This window comes from Bos grunniens, chromosome X, assembly GCF_055505025.1.
Source record: "Bos grunniens cultivar Pamir isolate PY7600 chromosome X, Bosgru_T2T1.0, whole genome shotgun sequence".
Taxonomy (NCBI): Eukaryota; Metazoa; Chordata; class Mammalia; order Artiodactyla; family Bovidae; genus Bos; species Bos grunniens.
The window spans coordinates 10,098,653-10,116,085 of NC_141194.1; the positions used below are offsets into that span (position 1 = coordinate 10,098,653).

The following is a 17,433-nucleotide window of genomic DNA, read 5'->3' on the forward strand; positions in this document are numbered from 1 at the left end:
GTCTTCCCAACTTTGTTTAGATTCCCCATTCCCTTTTTGATGTAGCATGCATATGTGCTCATTCTTTTGGAAAGACTGACTATTTCAGTCAATCTGTCTTTTCATGCTGTAGCAATTAGTGGTGGCCGAACATCTGGCCCCTTGAATATCATGGCCATTTCACTGGAAACAGCCATCTGAGTTTGTCCTCAGAGGGCAGACATTTCCTCCCCAAACAGAAGTTGACAGGAAGCAATCCAGGTCCCCTGTCCCCGCCGTCTTGTCCCAGTCATAGATGAGTCATTGGATTTTGGCAGCATTAATGTATGTGACATTTCTGTAGAGAAAAGGCCCAGTGAGTCTGCAGAGGAAACAGGTTGAACTGGGAGAAGTTGTGCTCTGAGAACGGGGGAAGGACCCACTCCTAGCTTCACCCCACCCCCCAGTGCTGTGGGAGGGGCAGATTAAGAGTAGAGGAGAACGTGGAAATGGGCTTCTACACAACAGAAGGGACACATCAAGGGAGAGCGTGGAGCTTAGGCACGCCGGCCATGGCCCATGGTGTTTCATGGGCTGAATCCAGGGCACTGCACTTGACTTCATGGCAATGAATGACCAAGGGTAGACTTGGCACACCTGTCCTGGTCCATGACCAAAGATGCTAAGAGCAATATAGCCTGTCATGTAAAAGGGGCAGAAGAATGGGTGTATCGGGTGCAGTCATCACAGACCTGATAACAGGGATAATCTATCTCAAACAGGAGGAGGTGACAAGACCCTGTGGATGGTTTCCTGTTTATATAAAAGAATTGCGGGGCTGCTTGGAGGGAGACTGCCATTGAAATGGAAGGAAAAGGCAGCAACTCGAGTTGATTAAGGCCTTGGGACGGAAGTTAGGTTTCATCACCCAAGGCCATCGTCCTGGCCAGTGTCCTACCCTTGGCAGTGAAAGCAAGGGACCTGTCATCTCGCTGTTTCTGTGCCTCTGGTTGTCTGCTTTTTTCTTGCTCCCTTATTTTCCTCTCACTTTCTCTCTTTTTCAACAAGAACACACCAGCCTATCCACCCTCCCTTTCTCAACGAGAATAGTTGCTTCCCTGTATGCCCAAGATCCTTGTCCAATTATGTTTCTAGAAAGTTGGGGCAAGGCCTTTTCTCAACTCCCATGTCTATTTTCCCCTCCCTGTGAATTTACAATTTCTTTTAGAAGTATCCTTCCCCTGGGTCTCTTCAACACTTTTCATTCAGTCTTAACAGTAATTTCCACTTGATTTTTACTTCAATTCAACACAAATTTTCACCATGAACCCAAACTTAGTCTTCCTGTGATTTTTTTTCAGATGGTGAATTCGTATCTGTTAACTGACTCCTTACCTGTGACTTTTTAAAATATTAATGATTTGAAACAAAACCAGTGTTATTTGTTTTAACCCAATATAACTTGGAAAAGATTCCAAATGTCTAGACTTTCAAAATAGTGTCACCGGAACTTTTTTCAGTCAGGCTCTCTGTTACACCTGACCTTTCCCTCACTTGTGTTTCTCCAGTGAAACAGTCACTCCAGAAGTTCATTTGTTCACATTTCATAAGCACAAATGTCACTGTTGTCACTTGAGGGAGGTTATTAAGGGGAGATGGTTTTAACCAAAGCGTTCTCTTCTGTGTAGCCCATCACGCTCCTGATGGAGTCTTCGGACGCCATGAACCTGGCCTGCTTAACGGCTGGATACTACCGTCTGCTTGTGGATTCCAGGAGGTCGATATTTAACATGGCCAACAAGAAAAACGCAGGGACCCAGGACACAGGTATTCTCTTCCCAAACTCACGAGGCACCGACCTCCCTTCCCCATGCCAACTGACAACAGTAATAAGGATGTTTCCTTTTAAGGAGAGATGAGCAGATTTAATCATTATAGATGTACAGGCTAATATAGGAAGAGGGAGAAGTAAAAAGGATTCCATATTTTGAGACTGAACAATGTATTGCTGATATAAACTAGGGGTGAGTCAGCACTGCAGAAGCAAAATCTAGCATGACAAACCAATCTGGTACAATGCTGTAGTTGTGGTTTGAATTATTAAAAAGAATGATCTAAGACATGTTGACCAAACCTGTTTATTTTTTTTCACCCATATCGCTTTTATTTTTTTATATAAATTTATTTATTTTAATTGGAGGTTAATTACTTTACAATATTGTATTGGTTTTGCCATACATCAACGTGAATCCGCCACAGGTATACACTATGAGGTGGATGAAACTGGAGCCTATTATACAGAGTGAAGTAAGCCAGAAAGAAAAACACCAATACAGTATACTAATGCATATATATGGAATTTAGAAAGATGGTAACAATAGCCCTGTAAGCAAGACAGCAAAAGAGACACAGATGTATAGAACAGTCTTTTGGACTCTGTGGGAGAGGGAGAGGGTGGGATGATTTGGGAGAATGGCATTGAAACATTTATATCATATATGAAACAAACCTGTTTAATTTAAAGTGATTAATATTTCAAAAAATAATAAAATAAGGATATTTCTTGAAAAATTAAAAAGTATACCCATAAAAGCATCTAATGTCCAAATTTAACACAAAACCTCCAAATACTTCTGATATGTTCTATTTTTTTAATGAAAATGTTGATTTTTTTTAAAAATCACATTTTACATGGGGCTTCCCTTGTGGCTCAGCTTATAAAGAATCTGCGTGCAATGCGAGAGGCCTGGGTTCGATCCCTGGGTTGGGAAGATCCCTTGGAGAAGGGAACGACTACCCACTCCAGTATTCTGGCCTGGAGAATTCCATGGACTGTATAGTCCATGGGGTTGCAGAGTCAGACACGACTGAGCGACTTTCACTGTCTTTCACATGTCACTTGGCAAATATTGGGTACCTAGCTCCAAAGCAGTGATTTAATTATTGTGAAGGGTATAGGTCTCAGCCTTTATGTCTGATTTGTAACTGCCTCATTCTCCCAGAACTCAGTCAGGGTGCAGAGAACTCAGGATGGAATGCCCAGTAGTTGTGAGCCTCCAACTTTATAAGCAGCTGGTCCCTCATTAAGGTGCCCTACATCCAGACGCCAAGTGCCTCCTCCCACGTCAGACTCATGTCCAGGGTTCTGGGACCTCTATCTTGGGAAGACATGGAAATTGTCCAACCCTTGGACTTGGGGCTCTAGAAGGGACCCTGGACATCATATTAGCTTTTTCGCAGAAGCATCGAAATGGCAAAGATCAAATAATTCATCTCAGCCCTTTGACACGAAGAAATAGCCCCAAAAGTGCAGATAAGGGGGGTTGTAGCTGTTAAACTGAGAGTTTCTTTGAGGGAAGATGGTTTTCATTTATTCTAGAACTATTTTTTGAAATTTATTTTATTAGAGTATAGTTGATTTACAATGTTGTGTTAATTTCCCCTGTACAGCAAAGTTATTCAGTTATACATATATGTGTGTGTATGTATATACATTCTTTTCACATTATTTTCCATTATTGTTTATCCCATAATATTGAATATAGTTCCCTGTGCTGTACAGTAGGACCTCATCGTTTATCCATTCTATATAGAATAGTTTGCATATTTTTCTTCAGTGTTTGAGCTTTTTCCTCCATCTATAGTGAACAGTCAGTAAATATGGCTGATGGACAGAGCCTACCATTCAAGTAAGAGATACTGAGCCATGAAAAATGTATAATCAGAGGCTCCATAATTAGAGTTTATTTTAAAAGAAAAGGAAATTCTTAGGGAACAAATTCCATTGTCAGTTTTTGAAAGATGGAAGAGAAAATGAAAGAGAAAACAAGGGAAGGAAAATCTACTTTTAAACTTATCAGGAAACAAAAATTATTATTCCCTGCAAATATAGTAATATGAAGCTAGGCACACATACAGATAGACTGGTACACAGTTTATTGTGACAGCTTGTTGAGTGAAAAAAGTTACAGTCAAAGGGTAAAGGAAAACCAGAGAGTTGAGCAAGGCATGATAGAAGGCGACTGTGACTTGCAGCTAGATTTCATCCCAACCCACCTTGAAGTGTCTGTTTGATTAAAAAAACATTGAATCAAAGAGGAGGTGGATGTGTGTGCTGGGTTAAGTGGTGAATATCTTTATGACCACATGTTTTCATTGAGCGAGGAGATTTAGAGCAATTGAACTGTGACTTTTGAAATTACCAAGAGTGGTTCCACAATTTAACATATCCCTTTTGCGTTGGAAAATCTTAAAATCCTAAAGTGTATTGTTAAAATCAAACCTTTTCCCCATGGATGGTTAAGATTGTATGGGTTCAAGAGGAAAGCCAAAGCTACCACTCTACAAATGGTTACAGTAATAGGGGCCTCAGTTCTGTCTAATTTATAGCAACTCACAATGTGTTGTTGAATAAAGTTTCATAAGGCAAAAACTTAGTTCCAATAAGTATCATATCACCATAGGGAAGTAAGGGAGCTTCAACCTTTCGGTTATTTCTCTTGGTTCGACAGTGAGCCTGAGGGTGAGGGCACATGTTCCAAATAGCACACACAAGCCTGCATGTGTGCATGCTTGTGTTTAATAAGAGAGGACGAGGGAGAGATGGCACACTCCAAAAAGCAACTAACTGGTTGACCCAAGCAGAGCTGCAGCTCGGAGCTCAGCTTCCTCTAATGGCTGAAAAGCCTCCCTTCTCTTCAGAAATTCCCCCAAAGATCTCCTGAGACTCAAAACCTGTAGAGTCTGAAGTCTGTTAAGGCCAGCTCATCTGTAGGAAACATCCTTCGTGTCTCCCAGATCATTCCAGAAGCCAAATCAGCACACCCTTCTAGAAGAAAGCTGAGAGAGAGTGTGTGTTTTCTTCTTGTCTCAAACTGATGAGAGACCTTCATCAAGACCTCTAGCTAGGAATAGTAAACCCCTCTTTCTTCTTCACTGTCTTGAAAATTAACCCTTCAAGTACTTTGCAAATCCCTGAACCTATGTAGTTAAGCATCTCTGGGCCTTAGGAAAGTCTTATTAAATTGCTTTTAGCCTGCCGACCTATTCAGTTTTCTTGTTGGTCTAAACGAGGGGTCAGCAAACCATGTCCCATGGATCAAGTCTTGTTCTTGTGAATGAAATTTTATTAAAACTCAGGCATGTACATTATATTAAATATCTAGGGTAGCCATAACAAATTATCACAAGCTTGAGGACTTAACAGAAACTTGTTCTCTCACAGTCTGGGGGCCTAGAGGTTCAAAATCCAAGCACTGGCAGGGCTAGGCCCCCTCCAGAGATTCTAGGGGAGAATCTTTTGCCTCTTTCGGCTCCAGGTGGCCATCTGCATTCCTTATAGCTGCATGACTGCAGTGTCTGCCTCCATCTTCACTCAGCCTCCCCGTCTTCTGTGTATGGCCCAAGTGTCCCTCTGCTTTTCTCTTATAAGGACACTTTCCGTTGGAGTTAGGGTCCCACACAGATAATTCCAGATGATCTCATCTCAAGATCCTTACTTATATCTGCAAAGACTCCTTTCAAATAAGGTCACATTCATAACTTTTGCAGGGTCACCATTCAAGTCACTACATCTGTTTGCTTATTTGTCAGCTATGGCTCCTTTCATGTTACAACAGTTGAGTTGAGTAGTTGCTGAATGGAGCTATTGACCCCACAAAACCTAAAATATTTACTCTCTGGCCCTCCCTTTACAGAAAAAAATCTGCCAACCTTTGGGTTTAAACCAAGAGCTCTCTTACATCGTTGCTCAACCACTCTCCCTCCCCACAACAACCTGCACTAGTCACACACACACATACACACACACACACATGCTCTCACACACAGAGCCAGTCATAATTCATGTCATTGTTAATAAAACAATGCTGAACCCCCACAGGTGTATTTATTATTATGTCACATGTAAATATGCCTGTTGCGTAACTCAGTGTCTTCAAATTTTATCTTTACGTGGTATTCATGAAAATATATATATTGAGTAAAATGACTTGGAACATTCTTCAACATTGAGTCCATTATATATTTGGGAGACAGCCAAAACCTCTTCAGTAAAACTGTTTTTGTTTTTATTTTTCCTATATCTCTTGTTTATCTGATATTGGCATTAATCAAACTTGGGCCAGAGGGCAATTTGAGGAAACAAATGGGAGAATATGTGGCCCTAACATTTCCTCAAAATGTCACCTCTGGAATTGACAAAGCAATATTGACACAGTGACTCATTGCCCTGTCTTGGTAAATATCAGAGCAAAATTTCCACAGCAGAATTCTCTATTGGAAGACCCTTAAAGATCAAATAACACAATGCTGTTTAAATTAGGATTTTGCCATTTTAATTCTGGAGGAACATTAAACAAATCTTCAGGAGTTTTCATGATACAAATAAAGATGGAAATTCATCAAAGTATTAACTATGCTTAAAAATAGCAGAGAGGAGTACAGTACTTGTCGATGCTCCACCTTCTACATCCTGCCTGTGTGTGCATGTGTGCTTATGGGCATATGTGCTGGCACTTATATGTAAAAATATGCAAACCCACTAGGACAGGAAAAGGCTAAAGAGGAGTTTTAGTACTACCATTGCAATATGTAGTATTACAGTTTGTGTTACTATACTATACATATATATTTATTATTATATTGTCATTACAATATTTCCTGAAATACATGGTAGAAGTATGAGGATCCTTGACCTTCTCTTAACTCAGTGAGGAAAAAGTCCAGCATCTCCCTATGCAAAGTGGGAAATGTTAGATTTCACTTTCCAAAGAAAAGGGCAATGTTTCCCAGAATAATAGCCCACTGGACTATCACCTTTAAGGATTTTTTAAAGGTATGTTGTATATTCACATCTATAGACATAAAGAAGGTCTTTTAAATACTAAAACCAGAGATCAGATGGAATGAAGCTGTAGTGCCCTACTCTCAGATGGTATTCTGTTTTATCAAGTAGCAGTTCTATTTTCTGCAGTATCAATTCTCCTAACCAAGAAATCCTTATATCTGAAGCCTAAATCAACTACTCCCCTATTTGGAAAGCTGAATAATAACCATATTCACAAAAGTGATGCTACAAGCCATTAAGTTAAGAAACAGAGACAAAGTGCCCCCAGAAACCAGCCCACACAGTAATGTGTCTTTGCATGACTCTTTCTCTTTAGGAACTGAAAATAAAGGAAAGCACAACATGCTTGGTCCCGAGTGGAACTGTATACCCCAAATAACCACCTTCATTGGTGAAGAGGAGCAGGAAGCGCAGATAACATACATAGATGCAAAGCAGAAGGCAGTTGAGATTCCGGATGGCACCTTGTGTCCAAAAGACCACCACCGGCACTTGTATGGGGACAACACCTATAACTCAGATGAGCTAACCCAGCAGCTGACCCAGCCGGGTGAGGCTCCGTGTGAGGCAGACTACAGAAGTCTAGCTCAGCGGTCCCTGTTGAGCCTCTCAGGCCCAGAAACTCTTAAGAAAGCACAGGAGTCTCCGAGAGGAGCCAAAGTGTCCTTTATTTTTGGAGATCTCGCCTTGGATGAGGGGGTCACTGCCCCCACCCTCGGCTATGAAAGGCTATTGGATGAGAGTCCAGAACTGCTGGAGAAGCAGAGCAACCTCTACATAAGCGGTGCCAATGACATGAAGAGCTTGGGTCTCACTCCAGACGCAGAGAGCGTCCAGTTCGTGGCCAATTCTGTGTACGCAAACATAGGCGATGTGAAGAACTTCGAGGCTGCGGAGGGCATAGAGGAGCCCCTGCTGCACGACATCTGTTACGCAGAGAACACGGATGACGCAGAGGACGAGGATGAGGTGAGCTGTGAGGAGGACCTCGTGGTGGGAGAGATGAGCCAGCCAGCCCTCCTCAGCCTCTCTGGCTCAAGCGATGACATCATCGACCTCACGTCTTTGCCCCCTCCCGAAGGGGACGACAATGAGGATGATTTCCTGTTGCGTTCCCTGAACATGGCCATTGCCGCGCCCCCACCTGGCTTCAGAGATAGTTCTGATGAGGAGGACTCTCAGAGCCAGGCTGCTTCCTTCCTCGAGGACAAGGAGCCAGGCGGCACCCTGCAGAATGATGAGATCCCCGTGTCCCTCATCGACGCTGTGCCCACCAGCACCGAGGGCAAGTGTGACACAGGCCTGGATAACACTGGCGTTTCCACGCTGGACACTCTGGAAGCTCTGTCCGTGTCAGAAGATCCGCAGACCAGTGACAATTCAGGTTCTTTCACGATTGTTACATTTATTCACTGATAGCCATATCCTTCCATCCCTTCAAGCCATCCGCCCTTGGAATCCTGTCATATGTCCTTCATTTCACGCATGTCCCGTTTCCCAAATGTGCTGAAACTACCATCATGGGTTTTCGTGTATGTGGTTTCCATTTTTTTTTTTTTAAACATGTGGCACTTTTTTCCCCCCTATTTCCGGAACAACTGTGCAATAAACTCAGAGTCCTTACTGAAAAGGGAAAAACTTGGTATTGTTTTTAATACTAATGAATCCCATGTTCTTACGTGTCTCCTAGTGCCTGTGATGCATCCATTAACCACTTCTTGTTTTTTACGGCCTGCAGGTGTAGCCATCTTGCGGGCTTATAGTCCCGAGTCCTCCTCTGACTCGGGCAATGAGACTAACTCTTCTGAAATGACGGAGAGTTCTGAACTGGCCACGGCCCAGAAGCAGTCAGAAAACCTCTCCCGCATGTTCTTGGCCACTCACGAAGGCTACCACCCCTTGGCAGAAGAGCAGACAGAGTTCCCCGCCTCCAAAAGCCCTGCTGGGGGCTTGCCCCCAAAGGCCTCCCACACTCTGGCCGCCCGTCCGGTGAGTGACCTCCCGCCCAAAGTTGTGCCTTCCAAGCAGATGCTTCACTCGGACCACATGGAGATGGAGCCCGAAACCATGGAGACCAAGTCCGTCACTGATTATTTTGGCAAACTGCACCTTGGGCCGATGGCGTATTCCTGCACCAGCAAAAGGAAAAGCCAGCTGGCCGATGGGGAGGGGAAAGCACCCCTTAATGGGAGCATGCCGGGGAAAAAACAGCAGGGGATCAAAACAGCTGAGGCAGAGGAGGACGCCAAAGGCGGTAAATTTGCTACTGTGTCTTCAAGGGACAGTCAACACCTCAGCACTTTTAACCTGGAGAGAACTGCCTTCCGCAAGGACAGCCAAAGATGGTACGTGGCCACTGAGGGCGTTGTGGCTGAAAAAACTGGATTGGAAGCAGCACCAGGCATCACCTTTCCCAGAGCTTCGGGTGTGGGGAGCAGGGACACTGAAGGGAAGGATGACGGGGCTCCCGAGGGAGAAGCCATCGAGGTTTCAGGACTTGGCCCGCGGGACCACTTCTTAACAGACGTCACCTGTGTGTCTTCTGCCAAAGACTTGGGTAACCCGGAGGATGCCGACCCGTCCAGCTGTGACCGTCCAGCCAAGCTCCCGGAAGCAGAGGAGGGCATGGGCCGCCTTTGTGACTACCACTTGGCCAAGCGGATGTCGTCGTTGCAAAGCGAGGGCCATTTTTCTCTCCAGAGCTCTCAAGGCTCCTCGGTGGATGCAGGCTGTGGCACAGGCAGCAGCAGCAGCACGTGCGCCACTCCGGTGGAGTCCCCCCTCTGCCCCTCCCTGGGGAAGCACCTGATGGCCGAGGCCTCCGCAAAAGGTGTGAGTTACCTTCCCTCCGAGGAGAGAGCCCCCGGGCTGCCCAACCATGGGGCCACCTTTAAGGAATTACACCCACAGACAGAAGGGATGTGTCCGCGGATGACGGTGCCTGCCCTGCATACAGCCATTAATGCCGAACCCCTGTTTGGCACTCTGAGAGACGGATGTCATCGACTCCCCAAGATTAAGGAAACCACAGGTACAGCAATGATGGATTTAGCACTTTGTGGTACCCACCAGGAGCATGTAAAACAAATTTACAACTAAAACTAAAAATCTGGAAGAAAAGTAAAAGTTAGGGTTTTATTCTTGAAAATTCTTGATTTAGCACTTTGCGGTACCCACCAGGAGCACGTAAAACAAATTTACAACTAAAACTAAAAATCTGGAAGAAAAGTAAAAGTTAGGGTTTTATTCTTGAAAAAGCTGCTGAACTGCGGCCAGGTTAATTGTCAATCATCGGTCCCCCAGTGTTTAATACGTACTGATGTTTCTAGATCTGGGCAGTATCGGAAATGGCATTTGCCTTTTAGATTCCTGCTCTGTCTTGCTTTTAGAATTTAATGGAGCAATATTTTTTTCCTGAATTCTAAATGTAGACTTTTAGCCAGGCCCAGTGCCACTTTTAAGTTATAAGAATCACAAAAGGTTGATTTCCTTCTCAAGATACCGAATTTCTCATTTTGCCATTTCGTTTTTGAGAAGCAGGGAAGGATAATAGAGCAGGGGATCTGGGAGTTGGGAGGGATTGAGGGAGATCATTTGCCTTTCAGCAATATTTCCAGATTCTCCATACTCTGTTAAACTCTCCAAGATGAGTATTCTGAGGTGTCAGGCCTACTGCAGTGTCAGGAAGGTCTGGGGGTACATGATGAGCTGTTTTATTTCCCCCAAAATAATAATAAGCACAGGTAGAAACATGAGCACAGCTATCTTCTGTGCTCATCTTCACCATTCTGCCACCAGGTGGGCACTTATCGGTCTCCAAGATCCACTTGGCTGGCCATCATGGGACAAAAACAGACGCTCTTTCATACTTTCCAATTTCAAATTATACCCTCATATAGTGTCTTTTCCAGTAGGTCAGTAGATGTCAGTGAGACCTTGTTCTTGTTCAGTTGCTCATTTGTGTCCAACTCTGCGACCCAATGGACTGCAGCACGCCAGGCTCCTCTGTCCGCCACTGTCTCCCAGAGTTTGCTCATATTCATGTCCATTGAGTCAGTATATGTCAGTTAATTTTCATTCATGCCCTTTTAAGATTATCTCCTTTGTCAAAACTCACCACTAGTTTCACCTGCCTTGGGAAACCCATCTCTGAATGTTACTTAACTCGTCTCCTAGCTAGCATCTTTTCCTCTAAACTTGTAAAAGGATACTTTGCAGTTTACAAAGAGCTTTCACCTAATTTACCCCTTGCTTCTCACAAAAATTCTATGAAGTGGAAATTGTGCTCTTCACATGACAACTTTTCTGGCACTTTCCCAGTGTCTCAGCTTCAAACCCTGTACCAGGAAAACCTCATGGGGTCCTCTTTAAAAGATTAGTATATTTAATTTGCATTAATTAAATTAGGCCACTTCTTTTTAAAAAGATAGCCAATGCCAGGATTAATCTAACTCCTTAAAATGGAACTTCAAAGTCATAAATATGCTTGAATAATCACTGTAAGACGTGTGTTCTCTCAAATATATCCTTGGGAGATCACAGACATCACATAGAGATTTAGTAAAAATGACCACCCATGAGGTGCTTAATGATTCTCTGTTTTTCTGCTACCCCTAGTGTAGCTTTGACAGAGCCTGGGAAGGAGAGACGAGGAGGCATGCCTTCAGCTTGGTCTCAATATCCTGAAGCTGATCCCACCCTGCTACCATCAAACATTCACTCGGAATCAAAGGTGCCAATTCCAAATCAAGACCCTAATGATTTCTCCCAAGCGAACCAGGCCTACGGAGAGGCTGTGAGCTGGTGGCCACTGGATCTGAGAAGGGGGAGCCTCAGGACATCCCCCAGCCAGAAGGCTCTGAGACGGAGCAGCAATATCCTCTCAGGATCTGTCAGTTTGGAGACCTTCCGGGAGAGAAGCCAGGGTGCGGTCAGCTTAAAGTGTCCAGGTATCACAGAAGCACAGGAGACCAGTTCAGAAAGGCGAGCAGAACTCCCCCTAGGGAAGAAGCTCACCAAAAGTTTTTCCCAAAGCTCGATGCACTTTAGCTCTGAGGGGAAAGTTCACAAAAAGTCCCCGGTGGCCCACAAAGACTCAAAGCTGTATAGGACATTGCCCTTGCGGAAGCTGGAAGGCAGCCATTGGAGATGTCGGGGACCTTTCAGCTACTGCTTCCTGAACCGAGGGCAGGATGAAGATGGTGATGAGGACGAAGAGGAGGGAGAGGCCACCCATCAAGTCTCTTGCCTCTTTCGACCACAGATGACTCAAGCCATGCCAGACCCAACCAGCCCACCCCTGGCTATTGGAATTCAGAAGCAAGGAGGAGAGCTGTCCAGAGGTTCAGTGCTGAAGGTCTGGGCCGAAGACTTGAGTGGCCCAGATGATGTGGACTTCAGCAACCTAGCTTTTGATGCCCGGATTGCAAGGATAAATGCCCTTAAGGAGAGCACATATACAATGCCCGATGGGTTCCTCGCAGCCCAAAATGATGCCAATGAGCTGCTCTGCCTTGTCAGGGCAACCAAGGGAAAGAAAGAGGAGTCACGCCCTGAAGCATATGACCTAACACTTTCTCAGTACAAGCAGCTATTATCCATTGAGTCCAGACAGTTGGGAAGTGCCTGTCGGAAAATGGCAATGGCTGAGAAAAGCCCAGAAGAGATGCTCCTAGCTATGACTTCCAGCTTTCAAGTGCTCTGTTGCCTAACAGAAGCCTGCATGCGATTAGTTAAAGTCGTGAACTCCGAAACACAGCGGCAGGAAATAGTAGCGAAGATCGATGAAGTGGTCATAAACTACATCTGTCTCCTGAAAGCTGCCGAGGCAGCCACTGGAAAGACCACTGGTGATCCCAATGTTGGACTCTCGATGCGACATTCAACCACCATGGCCGCTCTCGTAAGCACACTAACACGTTCTCTCAAGATGCTTTTAAATAAATAAAGTATGAAAGTCACATCATAATCTACCTTTGCAAAGCCATACATGAACTTTTATTTACTTTATGTGTACGATGAACAGACGTCTCCTTTCTTCTCTCTGTATATTTTGTTATTTTCTATGAAATAGGAGATAAAAGTCACATTGATGAAAAGTTGAAATGTACTAATCCAGATGTATTCTGTTTATATTATACATATATATACATGTAAAAGAAATATACAAGAAAGTGGTGACATTTGGCTATTTTTCATATAGTCAAAACTCCAGGTATGTGATGTGAAATTTTAATTTCTACTGTGTTGGAGCAAAACAATGAATCCTATCCCCTTTCCTTCCAAGATGATACTTGGAGACCATATCATTCATATTTAGAAGTAAAAAAGAAAAGGAAAGGAAAGAAAAATCACAATGTATATAAAACAGTACTTATGTTTTAAAGCTATGATTTTTAAGCATTGGAAATAGCAAAAAGACATTTAAAATTCAAAAAGCTATTATGAATTATTAGAGAATATATATAATAAATTAATTTTTGCTCATAGTGTTTGGTTATCTGATGCTTTTTTCCAAGAATCCTACATATTTCATTTTGGCTTATGCCATTTGGGCTAGAAATGGGGTGGGAATGGATTCTATTGTGTCAACACAAATGTTCTTCATGATGTTTCTAGAATGAATGTACTTCCCAAATAGAAGAACAGAGGGAATGATGGGCAGGTTTCTGGATAATACCTAGTTATAGACTAATTATGGAAAGTGAAAGTAATTCAGAATACCAAAATTAAATTGTTTGATGAAAAGAAAGCTCTGCTTTGACTCAGTGTCAAAATATACAAACCAAAGACAATCTCTCTGCCTGCCATTTCAGCCATGAAACATAGGATTCCCTTCAGAGTGACAGAGCATTTAGAGAAGTATTTGCAAAACTACAAAAAGGAGCATAAAACGATCCTCACAAGTAAATGCAGGTCCAGTAACTTGAAGCAGACCACACATCAGGCTGTGAGTCACATCACAAGTCACAGCTCTCAGCAAAGAGCTTCATGCATCCCCTCTGCAGGAGCCCATGCTTCCAACCAAATTTGCAATGACAGCCTAACACTGGGACAAAGTTTTGAATCTGGAATGTTACAGAAAATCAGGGAAAGATAGTTACTCTAATATGGAAGCCATACTTAAATAAATAATGAAGTATCTATGAAATGTTCTAGTCTGGATTGGCTGATAGAAATATGTAAACTGGGAAAAAATTAAAAAAAAAAACACGAGTGGTAAACTTGACCGCTTTAAGTGAACCTGATGTAATGCAAAGAAGTTTTCAGAACCATCGTCTCTCTAAAAATGTATCTTTGGGTCAAAGCAAAAGGATTCAAATTCTGCAGTTGTAAAATAAAGTTGATAATGTACATATGTACTTCATGGCTCTTTTAGTGTTCAAGGTACACACACTCTTATTTATGTAGGTGGCTTCTTAAAATATGACAGGAGTGTGCCCAGTGCAAATATTTCCATTTTTGTAGGCATAACACAGTCCCCAGTTGCTATCTCTCTCATCAGTCGTTCCATAGAGACTCAGTAAAAAAAGCCACACATATTTATAGGTGGTAGCAAACAAAAGGAGTTTAGACATGTGTTATTACAATGTTTAATAAAACATTATTTGATTACAATTATAAATATTGGTGTTTGATAGAAGTATTAATGGTGTTTACTGTGGAAAATTTTGGTAAATATTCTGTATACTAAAATATTAATAGGATTGTGTTCTATGTCAGACAATGTGTGAAACATATATATTATCTCATTTAATCATCACAATGATCTCATGGTTTGGACGCTATCATTAATTCCATATGGAGGCAATATGGTCTCATAGTTAAGGACATGAAATTTGGGGTCAGACACTTCTTGATTTAAATTTGGGATCTGCCATTTTCTATTCCTTTCATCTTGGGAAAGATAGTCAATTTTTCTCAGTCTCAAGTTCCTTCTAGTAAAATGGAAGTCAATAATAAGATCTATTTCCATAGGATTGTCATGAGTTTTAAGTAAAAATATGTATATGAAGTTCTTACTGCAATACCTGGCAGACAGTAAGTACTCAGTGTTATATATCATTAGCATCATAAGCATTGCATTAAATATATTGCCCAAGATAACACGTGGGGGCTGTTTGTTTTATATGCATATTGTATCCTGACTGTACAGAATGCATTAGTGTACTGCATATGTATAAAAGAACTATACAAGAACGTGACATCTCCAGTTACAACACCGTCCCAGTCCATTTCATTTCTTTCGGAGGCCTCAGTGAAATAGCTCTGGGTCTTTCTAATCAATCTCCCAGAACCTTTGGGTGCACCAATAAATTTTTGTTTCATATAAACAAACTCTTTACTACTTAGAAAACCTCAAAAGCTCCCCTGTTGCTAAACATGCTGCTCCTAAGTGGGGTCCAGATCCACTAGAGTGTAGGAAGAATGTATTAGAATGATCCGTGTGTTTATTTTTATCTAGCCTTTTTTACATTTGTGTATGTTTTATAACAGCCTAAGAGCACAGTGGTGTATGTACATCATTTTAAATAAATCGGTTAATAAGCATATGCCTGGTGCATGTATGGGATATTGTCACAGACAGAGTTGCACTCACTGAAGTGTGGAGACCACTGAACCAGAGAATGAAAATTTCTTGTCCCTAAGGTCCTTTACACTTAGTCTGCAGCCTAGTTTTCAAGATGTATCACCTATCATTTTAATTAATCTTTTATTATAAAGCTTTCAAACATATACAAAGGTAGACACAATCATATAATGAATCAATATGTACTCATCACACACCAATTCATGTCCAATCTTATTTTCTCTATTTCTAGGCACCTCCTTCCACAGCGTATGTAGAAGCCAATCCCAGACATCATAGCATTTAATCCATGAATATTTCGGTAAGCACTTACTATAGATAAGAATTTTTAAACATAATCATAATGCCATTTTTACACTTTTTAAAATTAATAATTCCCTAATATCATCAAATAAATGTTACAGAAATAATGAAGAAACCCCCAAAGACAATCATCGTCAACAATTTAGGACATTTGCTTTCAATTTTTTCAATATCTATGCTAATGTTATTATTATTGTAGGTATTTATGAGTGTAACTTTTGACTCAATCTGAATACATTTGCCCCTTTTCTGAGTCTCAGTTTCACCATATCTTATGTAAGTGGATTGGCTGGAAGAATCTGATTGACATGGAAAGACGGAGGACTCAGATGAATCACCCTCACAGCATTAGGCTGCCAGTAAAATCCAACAACTCATGCAATTGCATTAGACATTAAAATTAAAACAGACCCCTCGGCCCAGCTGAAGTTAGTCTAAACACAAAAGAAATTATGTTTCAGAGAAGAAGAACTGACTATATTGAAATGACCAGCCACAACATTACAATAGATCAATTCCTTTTGCTGTGAATTTCCTCTTTCATCATGCTCCATCTTAGGAAAGACAATTTGCATTTCTGTTCTACTTTTATATAGTTCTAAGTGTCAGTTATTCTCTGAATGTTATTTCTGAGCTACTCAGGATGGCACTGTAATTTATTCCTCCTGGTTTACTCTTAATTTGGCAATGTTTGTTCTCTTGGACTGATTATCACCATTCGTAATTGTGTTAACTACTTTTGAAATTGAAAAACAAGGCAAATTAGCTATGTTCAGGTGCTTCCTTCTCTGTTCTAAACAGTTGAGAATCTTCACAGGAGTCAAAATATATGGATATTATTACATTGTTTCTCTAACCTGATTTTGTGCTGTGAAAGGGGTTGATTTTAGGGGGGTGGTGTGTGTTTGAGAGTATAGAGGTGCAAAAGAGGTGTTTGAGTATATAGATGTATGTGTGTGTGTGTCTGTCTGTGTGAATTGTTTTCAGTTTAGTTTTGTGGGTTTCAGTGCAAGTTTCCCCTCTGGCAGTCCAAAAACTATGATAAAACTTTCAAGTCAGATTGCACAAATAGCTTCTCAGCTTTGAAAGATCAAAGGGTTGGAATCTTACCTTTTGAACTGAATTTTATTCATACCAACTTGAACATCACTAAGTTGGGTACTTTTTATTCTACCTATTCCCTAGCCTACCCTTCTCACTTTTTCATTTCAAAGCTTGGAAAGTAACTTCAGAAATTGTATTAGAATTTTTTTAATTTAAAAAATAAATAAATTTCAAAGCCTACACATAGGAAATACATGGAAGAACAATCCATGTCTTTATCAACCATTTCTGCTGTAGAAAATAATGGAATTAAATCCTGCATAGCTGAAAGAAGTAGATAACCAATTATCCCAAGTACTGGGATAACTTATTTCACCATTCAACTTGAAATTAACCCACTGCCTTCTTCTGAACTTGCCCTAATCTTTCCTCCATATTTATAATCGCATCTCAGTTTTCTGTTGTTTTAAAATTAACGTGCCACACTGCATGGCTTCTGGGACCTTATTTCCCCAACCAGAGATCGAACCTGGGCCCTTGGCAGTGAAAGCATGGAGTCCTAACCAATGGATCAGCAGGGAATTCCCTTCATTTTTCACTCTGCAGTCTAAACCAAAATTCTTGACTAGGATGTCCTTTGCAGTCTCATCATTCACAACGTTAGAAAGAATTAGCTTCGACTGTCAATATA

General features: G+C 41.8%; 1 protein-coding gene across 2 annotated transcripts in view; it reads left to right on the forward strand.

Annotated features, from left to right (window-relative positions):
• Positions 1-15,357, forward strand: part of FRMPD4 (FERM and PDZ domain containing 4) — a 194,422-nt gene extending 179,065 nt beyond the window's left edge. The window contains exons 13-16 of one of the 2 annotated variants that reach the window (XM_086386913.1): positions 1,647-1,785; positions 7,122-8,189; positions 8,544-9,836; positions 11,428-15,357. In XM_086386913.1, the coding sequence (XP_086243039.1) occupies positions 1,647-1,785; positions 7,122-8,189; positions 8,544-9,836; positions 11,428-12,752 (3,825 nt within the window). In that variant the 3' untranslated portion in view covers positions 12,753-15,357. Of the gene's footprint in view, positions 1-1,646; positions 1,786-7,121; positions 8,190-8,543; positions 9,837-11,422 lie in introns of both variants that reach the window. The other variant, XM_086386914.1, reaches the window with a different exon arrangement.
• The last annotated feature ends 2,076 nt before the right edge of the window (positions 15,358-17,433 follow it).